Source organism: Vigna unguiculata, chromosome 8, assembly GCF_037176805.1.
Source record: "Vigna unguiculata cultivar grain cowpea cultivar isolate G323 ecotype 2 chromosome 8, ASM3717680v1, whole genome shotgun sequence".
In the NCBI taxonomy this organism is placed as follows: Eukaryota; Viridiplantae; Streptophyta; class Magnoliopsida; order Fabales; family Fabaceae; genus Vigna; species Vigna unguiculata.
Genome location: NC_140799.1, coordinates 33,853,633 through 33,871,837, shown reverse-complemented (window position 1 = coordinate 33,871,837; position 18,205 = coordinate 33,853,633). Strand labels below are relative to the sequence as shown.

At 37.3% G+C, this 18,205-nt stretch overlaps 4 protein-coding genes across 5 annotated transcripts; 3 read left to right on the top strand and 1 right to left on the bottom strand.

Moving 5' to 3' along the window:
• The first annotated feature begins 242 nt into the window (after positions 1-242).
• LOC114195083 (uncharacterized) lies at positions 243-1,253 on the top strand. The gene has a single exon (XM_085665978.1). It carries the CDS (start codon positions 243-245, stop codon positions 1,251-1,253), a length of 1,011 nt encoding a protein of 336 aa, XP_085522104.1.
• Positions 1,254-1,277: 24 nt separating this feature from the next.
• LOC114195082 (uncharacterized) lies at positions 1,278-1,808 on the top strand. The gene has a single exon (XM_028085477.1). The coding sequence runs from the start codon at positions 1,278-1,280 to the stop codon at positions 1,806-1,808; it is 531 nt and encodes a 176-aa protein (XP_027941278.1).
• Positions 1,809-6,957: 5,149 nt separating this feature from the next.
• LOC114193081 (Cation efflux family protein) lies at positions 6,958-11,736 on the top strand. The gene is made up of 13 exons (XM_028082777.2): positions 6,958-7,481; positions 7,577-7,631; positions 7,733-7,865; positions 8,057-8,112; positions 8,460-8,574; positions 8,707-8,764; positions 8,851-8,969; positions 9,398-9,517; positions 9,608-9,709; positions 9,793-9,865; positions 10,765-10,832; positions 11,147-11,207; positions 11,284-11,736. Exons 1-13 carry the CDS (start codon positions 7,283-7,285, stop codon positions 11,406-11,408), a joined length of 1,284 nt encoding a protein of 427 aa, XP_027938578.1. The 5' UTR covers positions 6,958-7,282; the 3' UTR covers positions 11,409-11,736.
• Positions 11,737-13,575: 1,839 nt separating this feature from the next.
• LOC114195289 (large ribosomal subunit protein uL30w) lies at positions 13,576-15,591 on the bottom strand. 2 transcript variants are annotated; one of them, XM_028085707.2, is made up of 7 exons: positions 15,450-15,591; positions 15,156-15,339; positions 14,940-15,037; positions 14,800-14,857; positions 14,204-14,283; positions 14,020-14,122; positions 13,576-13,938 (listed from the first exon to the last, which is right to left on the bottom strand). In XM_028085707.2, the coding sequence occupies exons 2-7, from the start codon at positions 15,330-15,332 to the stop codon at positions 13,723-13,725; spliced, it is 732 nt and encodes a 243-aa protein (XP_027941508.1). In that variant the 5' UTR covers positions 15,333-15,339; positions 15,450-15,591; the 3' UTR covers positions 13,576-13,722. The 2 variants fall into 2 exon arrangements, with proteins under 2 accessions (XP_027941508.1, XP_027941509.1); XM_028085708.2 differs by having other exon boundaries at positions 15,156-15,334; positions 15,450-15,565.
• Between the last annotated feature and the right edge of the window lie 2,614 nt (positions 15,592-18,205).

Here is an 18,205-nt window from a genome sequence, read left to right as displayed (position 1 = left end):
TCTCTGAGTACTTAGTTAAAATTCTTGCCTTTATCAAGCCTAACCAAGTGATTTTCTGTGTGCTAGTGAACTATGGCACCTCCTCGTAGGACTTCGCAATCGTCCCAGGGTGACGTGCTCGATATCGCCAGGGCTATCGAGGCAATGGTAGCTGCCATGACGCAGCAAAGTACAACGATGATGCAGCAGCACGAGGCATCTATGCAGCGTCGCTAGAGCAGCAGCAGTTGGTGATGCAGCAAATGGAAGCTGCAAGGGTGGCTGCCGAGGATGCTCATCGGCAGCATATGGAAGCCCTCCGCCAGCTGGAGGAGAACAGGGCGGCTGCCCCTGTGTTTGGCCCTGAGCCACGACCACCAGTCAGGGAGTGGAGTCTGGAAGACTTCCTGAAACACCATCCCGTGAAGTTCAACGAGAAGACGAGCCCTGACACAACAGATCAGTGGTTGAAGGATCTAGAGAGGATCTTTGATGCAAAAACATGTCCAGCGGAGAACAGGTTGGCTTTCACAGTGTACATGCTCATTAGGGAGGTCGAACATTGGTGGACCAGCACCAAATCTATCATGGAGGAGAGGGGAGAGCCAGTCACTTGGGAGGCCTTCCAGGGAAAGTTCCTCTCAGAGTATTTCCCTGACAGCGACAGATACGCCAAGGAGGTGGAATTCCTCCAGCTCACACAGGGAGGGAAGTCAGTAGCTGATTATGCTGAGAAGTTCAAGCATCTCAGCCGTTTCTACACCTTGCCACTCGATGAGGAGTGGAGATGTCGCAAGTTCGAGAATGGACTCCGCGGTGACATTCGCTTGATGGTGGCACCCTTGTCCATCAAGGATTTTGCCGCTCTGGTGGAGAAGACCAGGGTAATGGAGAAGATGAAGAATGAGGTAGAGGGTCAGCGGCCTCAGAAGATTGGTGGACCATCTGGGTCCAAGCCCAGACAAGATGAGCGGAGGAGAACGTATGACAGACCTCCTCATCAGCCTCAGGGGTCTAGGGGTCTTCCTCCCCAGCAGGGTCGAGTGCAGTGCTATATATGTGGGGGCCCTCATCTGAGGAGTGCCTGCCCGCGTATGGAGGGTTACCGTCGGTGCAACAATTGTGGCAAGGAAGGCCACTTTGGGAAGGATTGTCCCAACCTTGCCAGGGCAGCAACATGCCTTCCAGTTCAGACTCCCCATCAGCATCAAAGGAGGGACAAAGGCAACAGGCCTCAGGCGACAGGCAGGGTGTATGTTAAGATAGAAGCATAGGCGACTGGTTCTGGTAACTTGGTTATGGGTTGTTGCTTGATAGCTAGTGTGTCTTGCTGTGTGTTATATGACTCTGGAGCGACACACTCCTTTGTGTCAGATAATTGTGTGAAACGTCTGGGTTTGCCAGTATGCGAGCTACAGTGCGAGCTTGCAGTGTCTACTCCGGCGTCGGGATTGGTCACGACGTCGTCTTTGTGTGCTAGGTGTCCAGTGGAGGTAGAGGGACGCAGGTACAAGGTGAATCTGCAAGACTTGGAAGTGATCTTAGGGATGGATTGGCTCTCTGCCAATCGCGTCCTTATAGACTGCCGGGAGAAGAGGTTGTTGTTTCCCGATTTAGAGGAGCTCGAGTTGGTGTCCCCTCAGGGGGCGATGAGGGAGATTCAGAGTGGCGCGCAGTGCTTCATAATCTTCGCTCGTATGGAGGTGGGAGAGAGAGAGAGAGACCATCAGTCATACCTGTGGTACATGAGTTTGAAGACGTATTTCTGGATGAAGTACCAGGGTTGCCTCCCAGTAGAGAAGTGGAGTTCTTTATCGACCTGGTACTAGGGACGGGTCCGGTATCGATGGCTCCATAACGCATGGCTTCGGCAGAGTTAGTGGAACTCAAGAAACAGATAGAAGAGCTGATGGAGAAGCAGTTTATTCGATCCAGTACTTCGCCGTGGGGAGCACCAGTGTTGTTAGTAAAGAAGAAAGATGGGAGTTCGCGCTTGTGTGTGGACTATAGGCAACTGAACAAGATGACGATCAAGAATAAGTATCCGCTCCCGAGAATCGACGACTTGATGGACCAGCTACATGGGTCATCGGTATTCTCGAAGATAGATCTAAGATCGGGTTACCACCAGATTTTAGTGAAGGCTGATGATGTGCAGAAGACAGCCTTCAGATCCAGATATGGCCACTATGAGTATGTGGTTATGCCATTTGGCGTGACCAACACTCCGACAGTGTTCATGGACTACATGAACATGATCTTCCGGTCCTTCCTAGATAAGTTTGTCGTGGTCTTCATATACGACATCCTTATCTACTCTAGGACTCAGAAGGAACATGCAGAACACCTGAGGTTGGTGCTTGGTGTTTTGAGAGAGAAACAGTTGTACGCCAAGTTGTCTAAGTGTGAGTTCTGGATGGATAAGGTTCAGTTCTTGGGGCATGTAATATCTGCTCAGGGGATTGCGGTGGACCCAACAAAGGTCGAGGTAGTGATAAAGTGGGAAAGCCCTAAGTCGGCCACAGAGATTAGGAGCTTTGTGGGGTTAGCAGGCTACTATAGGAGGTTCATAGAGGGATTCTCCAAGATAGTGGCACCTTTGACCTTGCTTACCCGGAAGGACCAACCCTTCACCTGGACGGATAAGTGTGAGGAGAGTTTCCAGGAACTGAAGAGGAGACTGGCCAGTGCCCCAATATTAGTGATCCCAGACGTGGGGAAGCCTTTTGAGGTCTTTTGTGACGCCTCTCATCTTGGACTTGGTTGTGTTTTGATGCAAGAAAAAAAGGCGGTGGCGTATGCCTCGAGACAGCTTAAGGTGCATGAGCGCAACTATCCCACTCATGACCTGGAGTTGGCGGCTATAGTTTTTGCCTTGAAAATCTGGAGGCACTATCTTTATGGTGCTCAGTTCCAAGTGTTCAGCGATCATAAGAGCCTCAAGTAATTGTTTGACCAGAAGGAGCTGAACATAAGACAGAGAAGATGGATGGAATTTTTGAAGGATTATGACTTTGAGCTTCTATATCATCCAGGGAAGGCAAATGTGGTGGCAGATGCTCTGAGTAGGAAGACGGTGCACACGACACATCTCATGATAAAAGAGGTAGAACTACTAGAGAAGTTCAGAGACATGAGGATATAGGTGGAGTTAGGGTCCGAGTCCATTAGGTGTAGTACCCTTACTATATCTAGTGACTTCTTGGACTCGATCAGAGAGAGGCAGTTGTTGGATGCCGGTCTGAACAGAGTTAAAGAACAGCTCGAGTCAGATGAGGTGAGAGATTTTACTTTGGGTGATGATGGTATATTGCGGTTTCAGGGTAGGGTATGTGTACCTGATGATGTTGAGGTGAAGAAGTTAATTCTGGAGGAAGGACACAAGAGTCGTCTTAGTCTACACCCTGGCATGACTAAGATGTACTAGGATCTCAAGGAAAACTTCTGGTGGCAGGGAATGAAGAAGGATGTGGCACAGTTTGTATCCGCCTGTCTGACTTGTCAAAAGGCGAAGGTGGAGCACCAGAGACCCGGGAGAATTCTACAGCCTTTGGAGATACCCGTGTGTAAATGGGACAACATCTCCATGGACTTTGACTCATCTTCCATGAACTTTTAGGGGACATGACACCATGTGGGTGATAGTGGATCGATTGACCAAGAGTGCCCACTTCTTGGCAATGAACTTAAGGATGTCCATGGCCAAGTTGGCCCAGCTATATGTTAAGGAGATTGTGAGGTTGCATGGAGTACCTTCGAGCATAGTTTCCGACAGGGACCCACGGTTTACATCCCAGTTCTGGCAAACCTTGCAGGAAGCCTTAGGGACCAAGTTGACTATGAGCTCGGCTTATCACCATCAGACCGATGGCCAGTCTGAGAGAACGATTCAGTCATTAGAGGATTTGGTTAGGACTTTCATATTGGATCATCTGGGGGCTTGGGATGAGGTGTTGCCCTTGATCGAGTTTACCTACAACAACAGCTTTCATGCGAGCATTGACATGGCGCCATACGAGGCTCTTTATGGCAGGAGGTGTAGGACTCCTCTTTGCTGGTATCAGGATGGAGAAACGGTGTTGGTTAGACCGGAGTTGTTAGAGCAGACCACCGAGAAGGTGAGAATGGTGAGAGATAGGATGCAGGCTTCTTAGAGTAGGCAGAAGGCCTATGCAGGCAGTAGGAGGAGGCCCTTAGAGTTCGCAGCCGGCGATCATGTGTTCTTGAGGGTGACCCGAACCACTGGTGTGGGAAGGGCTCTCCGCTCAAGGAAACTTTCTCCTAAATTTCTTGGCCCATATCAGATCACGAGAAGGATTGGACCGGTGGCTTATGAGATGGCTTTACCCCCGTAGTTGGCGAACCTTCATCTGGTGTTTCATGTGTCACAGCTGAGGAAGTATGTATTCAATCCGGCCCACGTATTGGAAGCTGAGGATATACAGATCAGAGAGGATCTCACGGTGGAAGTACCACCCATCGCTTTAGAGGATAGCAAGGTGGAGGACGGGTGACTCAATTTGGGAGTTAGAGGAGGATATGAGGAAATCACATCCACATCTTTTTACTAGGTGAGTCTTTATTTTTGAGGTCGAAAATTTTTGTTGTTGGGGAGTATGTAAGGCCCATTAAAGTTTGGCTGGCCATTTCTGCCCTAAAGTTAAGGGCTGCCCTCTTGTGTTTGGGCCTAAGGCTGGCCCAATTGATAAAACACTCTTCAGGTTGCCCTAACTCGCACTTCCCACTCTTGCAGAAAACTCAGCAGCCGTCACCTCTCCTTTCCGCACTAAACGCTCTGCTAGGGTTCGTCCTAAGGTTCACTTGAGCTAACTTCAAATCCAGTTCCTACTCCACGTAAGTCACTCCTCAGCTCATGCTTCTTATTTTCATGGTTTGTGTTCACTGTTACCGTTAGGGTTTGATAATAACCCGCCCCTTCCCTCTGTTTTACCGTTCATTCCAGCCTGCTGACCATCCTAGGAACAGTTTTGCTTTCTGTTTGCGGGTCGGAGCGTTCCGCTAGCTTGATTTCCAGGTACGGGAAGTTAGGGTTTCGAGTTTTGTTGCTTGTGGCTTGGTCTTGAGCTTGCTGATTGTGTGTATGGATAAATTACTGTTCTGGTGCGTGTGGTGCTTGATTTTTGCTTTGTTGAATTGGAAAAAACGCATATGTTGCAGGTGAATCAGGGCGAGGACTATTAATCTCGCCCAGGCGAGTCGGACTCGCCTAAGCGAGTCTGACGAAGGCTCTCCCACACCAGTTTGCGCGAAAGGTCGCCCAGGCGACCCGCTCAAATTTTTGAGCGAGCAAACAACTCGCCTAGGCGAGAGGGGTCTCGCCTAAGCGAGATCCCGCGTTGCTGTCCTGTTCCATTTTGAGCCCTCGCCTAGGCGGAGGGGGACCCGCCTAGGCGAGGGCTCAAAATGGAACAGGGCGAGTTGTTTGCTCGCTCAAAAATTTGAGTGGGTCGCCTAGGCGACCTTTTGCGCAAACTGGTGTGGGAGAGCCTTCGTCAGACTCGTTTAGGCGAGTCCGACTCGCCTGGGCGAGATTAACAGTCCTCGCCCTGATTCACTTGCAACATATGCGTTTTTTCCAATTCAACAAAGCAAAAATCAAGCACCACACGCACCAAAACAGTAATTTATCCATACACACAATCAGCAAGCTCAAGACCAAGCCACAAGCAACAAAACTCGAAATCCTAACTTCCCGTACCTGGAAATCAAGCTAGCGGAACGCTTCGACCCGCACACAGAAAGCAAAACTGTTCCTAGGATGGTCAGCAGGCTGGAACGAACAGTAAAACAGAGGGAAGGGGCGGGTTATTATCAAACCCTAACGGTAACAGTGAACACAGACCATGAAAATAAGAAGCATGAGCTGAGGAGTGACTTACGTGGAGTAGGAACTGGATTTGAAGTTAGCTCAAGTGAACCTTAGGACGAACCCTAGCAGAGCGTTTGGTGCGGAAAGGAGAGGTGACGACTGCTGAGTTTTCTGCAAGAGTCGGAAGTGCGAGTTAGGACAACCTGAAGAGAGTTTTATCAATTGGGTCAGCCCTAGGCCCAAACACAAGAGGACAACCCTTAACTTTAGGACAGAAATGTCTAGCCAAACTTTAATGGGCCTTACATAATTCTCCTATTACAAATTTTTTTATGTTATGATAAGAGAAAAATAACACATTAACAACTTTTTTTGTAACAAAATTTGACTAACTATTAAATATGATAAAAAAATTACTATTTTTATTATGATTTTTTATTAAAAAATTAAAATAAAATTATTTTAATCCTATTTATAAAAAGTTTGTCAAATTTGTCAAAACATTTTTTTGTCAAAATCTCATTTTCCATGATAAGACTACTGTTATCCTTGTCTTCGGAATTTATCGTTCTCATTTTTAGCTGTTACTTTTATATTAATTCGTAAACTGATAAATATTTTTCTAAAACGTCAATTAAAGATTCAATTTACTTTATTTAGAAATATTAATCACTTGATTCGAATTATTAATTAAACATATTTTATTGGAATCAATGTCCTAAAATTACTTAATCCGACGTAAAATAATTGTAATGAACTTCAATAAAAAGCAATATCAATTAATGTTATTTATGCACATAACCATAAAATTTTATCAATGCTAATATTTTTATTTTTTAATAATTATTTAATATTTCAATTATTTGTTTTATTACTGTTTAACTATTACTTATTGCATTTTATTCAATTAAAAAATAAAAGTTATTAAGTTTAATTTCTCGTACTAAAAAAATCAATTTAAAATAAAATTAATTCAAATTGAGTAGATATGAAAATGTCATGTAAAAAGAAAAGGTTAAAACTAAAATAGTAATAGTAAGTAACTAAATTTAAGCATAGAAAAATTACATAGTTTTTTTAATTCTAATAACCTAAATGATAATGCTGTATATTTTTCAGAATTAAAGTTACTCTTTACCCGAACTGAAAAACCTTTCCCCAAAAAACTTGTTATGAAGAAAACACTGATTTGGGTGTGATGGTGTGTTCGTTTCAGAGTTGCAGTAGTTGAAAACGGAGAGAAGAAGAAGAGCTATAAATAATTGGCGCAAGAACATTTTTGTTCCTTCTTCTTCTCCTTCACTTCATTGTGCTAATTCACTTCTCATTCACACGCAACAACACTAGATAATGATACAGTAGCTTAAAGCCCTAGTTTCGTTTCATTTTCATTTTCATTTTGCCATAATTAGTTTCGAAATTCGATCATCGTTCACTGCCACTGCGCTGGGTTCCATCAATCATTGTGAATTAATGCGAACATCCTACAATCTCCTTCGCTCCCGCTTCCGCCGCTGCCACTACCACGCCGCCGCCTACCGTTCCCTCTCCGTCGTATTCGCGAAACCGGACCACCATCCGCCGCCTGTCGTTCCTTCATTTCCGCATCCTTCGAAACCAAAACAGTTTGTTCTTCTCGCCTTCAATGATCATCGCTTTCCCTGTCATCGCAGTATGTTTACTTCTCTTGTCATTGTACTTTTCATAGTTTCGTTATCTTATCTTATATGAATTATTTCGTTCGTTCACGTTTTTCTGCTTTTCTAGGTTTCTTCACCAGAGCTAAAGCAGCTCAGAAGATCGAATTCAACGATCGCCACAGGTTCCTTTGGTTTATTTAATTGTTTTTAATTTCATTTAGTTTGTCACGGTAATGCTTCCCTAATTTGGCCGCACTTGATTCTGTTCGTTGTGTTACTGCAGTCAGCGAGCTGTTAAAACTGCATTGTGGTGTAACTTTCTTGTTTTTTCACTCAAGTTTGGAGTATGGTTAGCTTCCTCTAGTCATGTTATGTTAGCTGAAGTCGTCCACTCAGTTGCCGATTTTGCAAACCAGGTATGGTTTTTGTTATAAACATCATTTTTGCTTATTAGTCTATGGATGATTACGAGAAAAACTTGTTCAGTTTTTTTTTTTCTTCATATGGAGAAACGTATTGAAACATGGCCAAGGGAGTTTCACATTGGAGTGTGTGTGATGCTTAAAAAAACGACAATCTGATGTGTTCTTAATAACTTATTTTGTAGGCGCTACTTGCTTATGGTCTGAGTAGCTCAAGACGTGCACCGGATGCTATTCATCCGTGAGTTAAATACTGTTGATTATATTTGTCGCCACTGCCTCCTTATTTATTTGTTTGTTTTGTACTCAATATGGAGATTATTTCTGATATTGAGTATGCATTGTCTTCACATACATGCTCTATGATTCAGGAACTATTGTGCATGTAATTGATGAAATATGAGTTTGTGGTTATTGGTTAGCAGTTTAATATGGTTTCTGCGAACAATCCTTCAATCACTAATGGTGCAAAATCTAGCTAGACTGAAAATATGATAGTTTACTGTGCCATTCATTTGTATTTCATGGGCTTTGATTTGGATTTTTATCGGTGTGTTAAATGGATGTTTGTCTCTTCTATTTCTGTAGTTATGGCTATTCCAAGGAAAGATTTGTTTGGTCCTTAATATCTGCTGTCGGGATATTTTGTCTTGGTTCCGGTGCCACAGTTGTTAATGGAGTTCAGAACTTGTGGATTGCACAGGTATTTAGCCAAATTGGATATTTAAAATAGAAAATTCAACTTTCATTATACGTACTAGTCAGTTTGCTTGTTTTATTCTTCTGTGAATTATCTCTTATTTAAGTTATTGACTTTTGTGACTTTCTTTTTCAGCCCCCTGAGAATATGCAATATGCAGCTTTGGTTATATGTGGTTCATTTGTCATTGAAGGTATGCTGTCTGCAATTCAATCTGGGTGCACTATTCTCCTTTGTCTATTTCTGTCCTTTCCTTTTTCAATGGGCATTTTTTGTTAGGTGCTTCACTTGTTGTCGCCATACAAGCTGTTAAGAAAGGTGCAGCCTCAGAAGGAATGAAATTAAGAGACTATATTTGGCGTGGCCATGATCCTACATCGGTAGCTGTTATGACAGAGGTGATAACATGTTGTACTTACTCATATTTAGTTCCCAAGCATGTTCAGGTGTATTTGGTTTAAACAAGAATGGCTGATGGATCTTGTTTTAAGGGGGGAGGGGGCTCACTTTTAGAAATAAGATTCTGGATAGATTGCATTGCTTTTTTCCTTACATATTTGGCTGCATTTGTGCTCAGAAACAGCTATTTTGAAACTTGGTATGTTTTTATTTATTAAATGGAACTTCAACTTTTATTCAACCCAAGGGTCATGTTAAAGAGTATCTATCTTTGTTGTCTTTTTGCATCAGAAAAAGAAACTGGGAAGAGCGACTTAAATCTTGTATTCCTGAAAGGAGTTGCATATTTCTCTCTTAAAACCCCTCTATTAAAAAATTTAAAATTTGTCTGGTTTATCATTCTCATATATGGTGGCAAAATATGCAGGATGGTGCTGCAGTCACTGGCCTTTTAATTGCTGGGGCATCATTGGTTGCAGTTAATGTTACTGGAAATGCCATTTATGATCCCATAGGTTCCATTGTAGTTGGCAACTTACTTGGAATGGTAAAAAGGGCTCAGAAATCAGCAAAAATTCCACAGGCATTAGGAGTGGTATCTGTTTTATTTTAATTCCATGCTGCATTAACCATGCAGGTAGCCATATTTCTTATCCAGAGAAACCGACATGCTTTGATTGGTAGAGCTATGGATGACCATGATATGGAGAAAGTACTTCATTTCTTGAAAAATGACCCGGTACAAGATTTTTCCTAGTTTCTACTGGAATCACATAATAACTTTATATCATTCATTTGACTAAGTTAACTTTTGTGCATCAGGTTGTGGATTCCCTCTATGATTGCAAAAGTGAAGTTATTGGACCTGGATTCTTCAGATTTAAAGCAGAAATAGGTTACCTTTCTCAACTTTGTTGCTATTTTTTGTGTTTTAGGTTGTGATTTCTTGCATCAAAAAATAATTGTGGGATATAATTCTAAAAATCCTATGTTTAAAATATGGCCTCTTTGTGTTTTTTTGTAAAATGAAAAGGCACTTTTTTAATTGAATGATATGTTAAAATAATTTATTATATTTATTTAACTTTTCAAAGAAAATTTACCATGCATGGTCTCGACTCGACAGCTATTGACATGTATGTTTGGGTTGATGGAGAGGAGGGAAATGAAATATAGTGGCATTATGGTCCTTTGTTTGGGTTGGTAAAATGACATTGGAATACAATAGAAATTAGTTTGGACTTTATCCCATTGTTTACCTTCCTTTTTCTTCTTAATTTGGGAAGAATGAGATGCAATGGAAATTTTGTTTCATTCCATCGTAAGATATCAGAAGTCCCAACAATGCAATGGATTTTTCATTCCATTATGTTCTATTCTACTCCATTTCATCTCAGCCTTCTCGGATTCAACATATATATCCTGCTATTTATGTGCTCTCAATGTTTCTATTGTTGCTATCTATAAGTCAAAACTGCAGGGTAAGATTACACTTTGATGGGGAAAAAAGCTTTTATGGTGTAGCTTTTTTCGAAAGCTACTCTTTATAATTTATGACGAAGGCATTAAAACTGCCTTTGAGGATATTTTTTTTCTTTACTTCCAAAACTAATTTAATCAAGTATTTATCTATTTATAATTAGAAAAAATATTACTTTTTAAATTAATAGCACAAACAAACAGACTTGAAATTGGAGATTTCTATATAATGAATTCAAATCATAAGCATGTCAATTCAGTTAATATTAATAATTAAGAATGATGATGTTAATCTGATCATTCTTGTTAAAACAGATTTTAACGGAGAGATGGTGGTGCAAAATTATCTTAAACGGACTGGACGTGGAGAGTGGGCAAGACAGGTAGATATGCTTTTATAATGATCATATAAAACCTCTGAGAATATACTGCTGTGTTCTGCTGCTTTGTATTACATGCTAGCAAAACAAGAATGTTTTTGCTCTTACCCTACATGAAAAGAAAACTATCCTAGGGCATTAGTTCACATTTAAAACAATTATGTGTTCTGGCTCTTTGGGCATGACTAGTATAGGTTACCTCCCCCTTGCAGCTTTCTGAATCATTCAACAATAGTTCTATCGTGCGGTTTCCCTGTCATTGTGTGGTTTATAATCTTTAGATATATGAGTTTCATAACAGCCAAGTTTATTGACAGTTTCGTGAAGCTGCAAAGAAGAAGGATGACACTGCCCTGATGAATATTATGTCAGATTATGGTATGCACCAGTAAACTTGATATTTATAGTCTTACTGATGAAGTAATTGCATGCTTACAGTTGTAAGATGTGACAGGTGAGGAAGTAGTTACAGCTTTAGGAAGTGAAGTAGATAGGTTAGAGAAGGAGATCCAGAATCTTGTGCCGGGTATTCGGCATGTTGATATCGAGGCCCACAATCCTCCAACAGAGATTCAATAAATTCGACACCCTATTCTTATTCATTTATATCATCAAAAAGTATTTATGAAAAATTGATTTGGCTCTATCAAATAGTTCTGAAGGATGTTGCTGAGTTACATGCCTCAAGTTGGAGAACTCTTGATACATTAGTGCACAAGTAAGCAACCTCGAATCTGAAAGACCACAAGGCATGTAATATACATTAGTGTTCAATGAGTAAGTAGAAACGGTAACATTTTTGTGTTCCGCGGTTTCTGTCACTCGCAGCAAGTTTCATAGTTCTTAGTAAAAAGTAATTGAGGTATGTTATTAACGCATTCTTTAATATATTATTTTTGACCCTTTATTATTAGTTGAAATTTATTTTGTGTTATAATATGGCGAGTGTTTAATCAATTAATGTCAATATCATAATATTATATATGCCACTGTTTAATCAATTAGTGTTATAATATGGTGAGTCTTTAGTTAATAATTAAGAATGTAGTAAGAATGATGGTGGAGAAAGTTGGTTGCATGAAATTTCATTTGAATGGTAGCATAGCCTTTGCCTTAGACAGACAAACCATGAGTGTTCCTATTACTACATCGAGGTATTGTGATGATCTTTCTGGCAGCTTGACACTTGGCTGGCCTGGTGAGAGTAGTTTGCTTGCTTAGGATAAATACAAAAGAATAGGATACAACTGCCATCTCGGTAGCACATGTTGGGGGCCAAACTGAACTTCGATGTATCTCTTGGTTATGAGAAATTATTAGTAAGGTAGTTCACCATAAGACTGAATTATTACAAGACCGACACGATAACAATGAAAAAAGAAAGTGCTCCTTTATTTGGGCTAATCCGATCAAATAAGTTTCTGAATAATCTATAGGTCCAACTTAAGGTGAACCAGTGTTTTTAAACCTTCGATTAATCTTAGTCGAAATGGCACTTACTATCTATACGAAAATAATGTCCCTAAAACCCTAGAATTTACAAAAATAATAACTTTAGAAAGAATAAAACAGAATTTGCAAATTTGGACAATAAAGCTATTGCTAGTCAAATCAGACGGCCATTCTTCAAGTCACCAGAAGACCAACAAATAAAGCCAACTAGCAAACTAGCGTGATCAGATCAAACATCATCTTAGGATACCAAGATGCTTAATATAATACACTGATTTGAGATGCCTTCATCGACTAGGCATCATAACAAAACCTAACATGATAAAAGAAGTCTTCAAAATATCAATTAGTAACTTCAATATTAACCATAAAATATCAAAATATTAGTAAGCAATTTACTACAAAGTCTACAACATTTTCATAGACTACGAATTTGTCTACAACATTTTCATAGACTACGAATTTCTCCTATAAGGTAGGTGACAATCGAATATAACTTTTTCAAGAGTTTTTATATCCGTAAAAAATGTGAAAAGACAATCTAATTCCAAAAAGTTGTTTAAAAATAGTGAGAGTTTCTTGATTTTTGCCTTAAAATTAGACATTTCACGTTTCTTGATCTTTGCCTTAAAATTAGACATTTCACATATCTTGTCTTAGTGACAAGAGATTTTAGATAAAATAATAATACATTCGTCGCTGCAATTTCGACATGTAGCTAGATTTCACCCCTTTGACACTAGCTACAACATCATGGGGAAAATGTAAGGATAATTAGCTCTTATTTCACCCAAACACCAGGCTATAATAAGCGTTAGTATATTTTAATTAAATTTCTAATCCGCTGTAAATAAAATAAGAAAAAAAATACTAAGGAGTTGTCATTCAAAACTTCACACATTAAATAAAGTCCTATGAAAAATAATTTTATATAAAATACAATATATAACGCAAAACACCGGAATATTTAGAGTACATAAAAACTAAAAAATCAAGTAAAAAAAACTGTTAAAATACTAAATATAGTTTTGTTACGTTAAATCCAAATTAACGTCGAGTTACGTGAATAGACCTACTAAGAAAACTAAGAATGAGGAACTCAACTTACTATCTCAAATTCAAACACGGTTTAATCGAGTTACGTGAATAGACCTACTAAGAAAACTAAGAATGAGGAGCTCAACTTACTATCTCAAATTCAAACACGGCCTATCATAGATAGAGCAGAACAGAAATCTCAAGTACGCATGTGCATATGAATAGGAATATTTAGAATTAAAAATACCAAGCATACTTAAAACGAAAAACATTCAAACTTATAAAAAGATTTTCCAAAGTCATAAAATGTGCTATTCTCAAAATTTCAGATACGAAAATTGTCTTGATCTAAGCCAACAAGAAAACAATGATTCAACTAGTGAAGATTGAACAGTGCCACAGCTCAATTCATTCTCCTGATTAGCTCATTGATGTAATTCTCCCGGTTTCCAGCATCACCTCCTTCAACATAGTGGTTTCTCTTCTTTTTCAAACCACCCAAAGGAGCCTTCAGCTTAAATGGCCACAGGAAGTTGTTAGCCTCCTTAAAGTGAGGTCCAACAGTTATGATCTCGTGGATAAGATCCTCAGTTGAGATGATTCCGTATTTGCCCAGTGCCTGTCAACAAAACAAGTCAGCAGAAATTAATTGATTAAAACAAATTAGTAATGACGAAATTGTAAATTAACACCAACACACCTGCTCAATGATGGCGTTGTCAGTTAGAGCAGTCCTCTGCTTGTTGAGTTTTCCATACCCTCTCTTGTAAATAAGTTCTTTCACACTCTTAAGATTTGGGTATCTACAACAAGAGCAAAAGTCTATTTAGTTGGTAGACAAAACCAATCTTAATATTCAAAGTATAAAAAGGTAACCCGCATACCCATAAGTAACATAAGGTTCAACTCTGTGCAGCATGTTCACGGTGGCTTTGTTAACCTTGAGAAATACACCATTGAATATCTGTTCCACAATAAGCTAAATATAAGTATCACAGAATTTCATACATAATATTGAGAATAAAGATATGAGGTATAACTAATTGAGAACGCACTAATGTATGTCATATAATACATATAACTCATGTAGCAACAAATTTGCACCAACACAAAAAACAATCATAAAAGGCACTCGAGGATCTAAAGCTTTACAACTTCTTGCCCTCAAAAGAAAGTTATTTTATGATAATCCAATATTAAATAATAAGCAAAATATCATAGAACTACCAAAGTCCAATGATAAAACATAAAACCATTGGAACACAAGAAATCTCACAAACTACAGGATTTCCATAACTACTACTAATTTGAAATTGCTCTCGATCACTTACTTCTCCAAGAAAACATACTCAAAACCTCTGGGCTAAAATATCCTACTACTAGTATTAAGTTCACTTTAGAAACACAGCAAGGCATGGAAAACAACAAAGCATCATACACATATAGATTCATTATGTAACTACATATACACAAATAATACCTGTCTCAATCGCAACAGCTGCAGAATCTTCCTTGACTTGGGGTCCATCGCATTGATACTTAAAAAATGCAATTGCATACATTAGACCAACATGAACATTCTAAAATACTAGATAAAATAAACAAAAAACAAATACACACCCACGAATGCGAATGATAAACAAGAGCTTAGCCTCTGGATCCACATAAAATCCACCTTTGAGTTTTGCCTCACGCTTCAACCGAATCAAATCCTTCTCCTGTTAAAAAGGACCGCAAGACACAAAATGTTCAAAACCAAGATAGAACGAAAACCAAAACGCAATAATCCAGACAAAATTAGTGCATCAAAGTCAAGAGAAGATTAGCTGAGTGTACCTGCTGATCGTACTCCTTCGCATACTGTTTGGCTCTGTTGTAGATGAGTTTGCGGCTCTCGGCTCTCTTTTTCTTCGCAGCTTCGAGCGCCTGTTTCTTTGCCAAAGCCCACTCCTCTTCTCTCTTACGCTTCTTCAGAACGGACTCTGGAACAATTGTCTTCGCTTCTTCACCCATCTCTGTCCTTTTCAAAGCAAAATCACACATGAGACTAAAAGTTGAAAAACAAAGTCACGTTTATGGAAGAATCAACAATGGAAGAACGAAGAATGAAAATGGAATGAGACAACAAACCTCAGATTTGGCTCTGCGACTGCGAATTAGGGTTTTCTCCGAGAGGCTGACAACTATGTAAAATGAGAAGAAGTAGGGTTTTGTAGTAGTTCAGTCCTGGGCTTCTCACATGAAAATGAGCCCACTGTTGGATCAGGCCCGAAATCCTTTAGACACCCCAATAGGCCCAAATATGTGCCGGTTTTTGTCTTTGAGACAATTTTTTTATTACTTTTGTGATACATGTTACAAATAGCAAGTTTTCTTACTTTTCGATTCCGTTATTTATTTTAAAATTTGTATTTTCCTTCTTTAAAAATACTCAATTTACCTACTTTTTTTTTATCAACATCCTTATTATACAGAAAAATGTTTACTTTTTTGTAGACTATTTTTTTATATATTTTTAACCAAATAATATGACATTTAGTAAATAAAAATATTTTTGTTATTTGATGAAAATATAAATTGGTAAACTGCGGACGTCGAAAAAATTATGTTTGTAGACTTAATTTTTATTTTTATTTTTATTTATAGCTATCTACAAAATTTTCTATTTAATCGAATCTTTCCTATTTGTATACTAAGTTAAATTTTATTAATAGACCATCATCTGATTATAATAATTTCATTTCCTTTTTAACAACAATTTTTTTTCTAGAAAAAAAATATTTAATCATATCTATATATAAACACATTGTATTTTTATATGTTAGTTTTTTTTATCTATTCATTTACAATTTATGAAGTGAATATTGAATCCAAAACAAAATAAAATATTGCAATCAAAAAATTAGTAAAAAAGTTATAATCGGAAAAACATAATTACATTTCTATGTTTTAAACCTGAAAGAATTTCTTTTATAATTTTCATATAAAATAATATAATAAAAATAAAAATTTATCCATACACACAAGATATCGACTGATGATAGACTTAAAAATCCTCACTGAAAGTATTATCTTAAATAGTAAATTGATGGACAAACCCAACATAAAAAACCAACTTGCGAAAGAGGTTTCATGATTATAATTTTTTTTGTATAAATAATTATTTGGTCACCTAATTTTTTGGTTTTGTTCAATTTGATCCTCTTATTATTGGTTGGTTCAATTTAGTATCTCATATTATTGGTTGGTTCAATTTAGTATCTCAATTTTAAAAATGATTCAATTTGGTATTCTATATTAAGTTGGAGATAATATCGTGTCCGTATAAGACACGTGTCAAATCATATAATTTTTAATGTTTTTTTAATTATAAATTATCATGTGTTAAGTTATCGTTATGCCACATGGCACTGGTAATAATTGTTTTCAATTTAGTCATCTATTTTAATTTTTTATTTAATTCAGTACCTCAATTCTTTAAAATGATCCAATCTCCTCCTTTACAATTTGAGACCAAATTAGTATATAAGTTTAATTTTAACTTATATATACATGTGAAAATAATTGTTTTGAATTTATACATCTAATCACTACACATAAATATTCAAATTATTTTATTTTTTATAACTATAAAAAATTTCAAGTGTAAAAAGTTACAAAGGTAAAAATATAAAAAAATTAAATTATTTGAGTATTTAGGTGAAATGATTTGATGTATATATTAAAAAAAAAATTATTGTATCATGTAGATATAAGTTGTAATTAAGTTAATTTACTAATTTGGTCTTAAATTGGAGAGAACAAAATTTGATCATTTTAAAAAATAGGGACACTAAATTGAACCAAAAATTTAAATAGAGGACTAAATTGAAAACAACTATTATTACTCTCACGTGACGGTGAATTGTCATGTAACATGACAGTAAATTGACATCTGGTTGATTATAATTTTTTTAAAATTAAAAAATTAAAAAATTTCATGACTTAACATGTATTCTATCCGGACACGAGATTAACTCCAACTTAACGGAAAGTACCAAATTGAACCCTTTTAAATAATTGAGTTACTAAACTGAATCAATCAATAATAAGAAAACTAAATTAAACTAAACCAAAAGATTAGGATACCAAATCAGGAATTATATTTTTTTTTATTAAATAAAATAAAATCATAAACCATTCCCGGTGCAATTCATCTATCCCTCTGGAATTCTAAACTTTACATTAAATCAAATCAATACATGCTAATATACATAAATATATACAATCAAAATCAATACAATTTAATAAACAATTAATAATTCTCCTTTTATAAAATAAAAATAAAATTATTGTAGCAGAATTGTTAAAAAATTTAAAATGACTAAATTGAAAACAACTATTACCACTCTCACGTGTCATGACGGTAAACTGCCACGTGATATAAAAATAACCTAACATGTGACAGATTATAATTTAAAAAAATAAAAAATAAAAAAAATTCTACAACTTGATTTGTGTCCTATCTAGAGTTAATTCTAACTTAACAAAAAATATCAAATTGAACTTTTTTAAATAATTAAAGTACTAAATTAAATCAACCAATAATAAAAGAATTAAATTAAATTAAATCAGAAAATCAGAGTATCAAATGAGTAATTATATTTTTTTTATTCAATAAAATCATAAACCATCCCACTGCAATTCATCTATCCCTCTATGTGGAATTCTAAACTTTACATTAAATCAATACATGATAATATACATAAATATATATATATATATATGTATAATCAAAATCAATACAACTTTAAAAAAATTAATAATTCTCTTTTTACAAAATAAAAAAAAAAAATTATTGCAGCAGAATTGTACTTGCATCCATGTCAATTTTATATAATAGAGAA

What these genes read in the sequence shown, in the direction of transcription:
- LOC114195083 (XM_085665978.1), top strand. Translation starts at nt 243, where the DNA reads ATGGAAGCTGCAAGGGTGGCTGCCGAGGATGCTCATCGGCAGCATATG.
- LOC114195082 (XM_028085477.1), top strand. Translation starts at nt 1,278, where the DNA reads ATGGGTTGTTGCTTGATAGCTAGTGTGTCTTGCTGTGTGTTATATGAC.
- LOC114193081 (XM_028082777.2), top strand. Translation starts at nt 7,283, where the DNA reads ATGCGAACATCCTACAATCTCCTTCGCTCCCGCTTCCGCCGCTGCCAC. An exon ending in TCGCTTTCCCTGTCATCGCA is followed by an intron (nt 7,482 to 7,576) that starts GTATGTTTACTT and finishes CTGCTTTTCTAG; the next exon opens with GTTTCTTCACCAGAGCTAAA. An exon ending in CAGATTTAAAGCAGAAATAG is followed by an intron (nt 9,866 to 10,764) that starts GTTACCTTTCTC and finishes TTGTTAAAACAG; the next exon opens with ATTTTAACGGAGAGATGGTG.
- LOC114195289 (XM_028085707.2), bottom strand. Translation starts at nt 15,332, where the DNA reads ATGGGTGAAGAAGCGAAGACAATTGTTCCAGAGTCCGTTCTGAAGAAG. An exon ending in AGCTGTTGCGATTGAGACAG is followed by an intron (nt 14,284 to 14,799) that starts GTATTATTTGTG and finishes ATTGTGGAACAG; the next exon opens with ATATTCAATGGTGTATTTCT. An exon ending in GAACCTTATGTTACTTATGG is followed by an intron (nt 14,123 to 14,203) that starts GTATGCGGGTTA and finishes CTCTTGTTGTAG; the next exon opens with ATACCCAAATCTTAAGAGTG.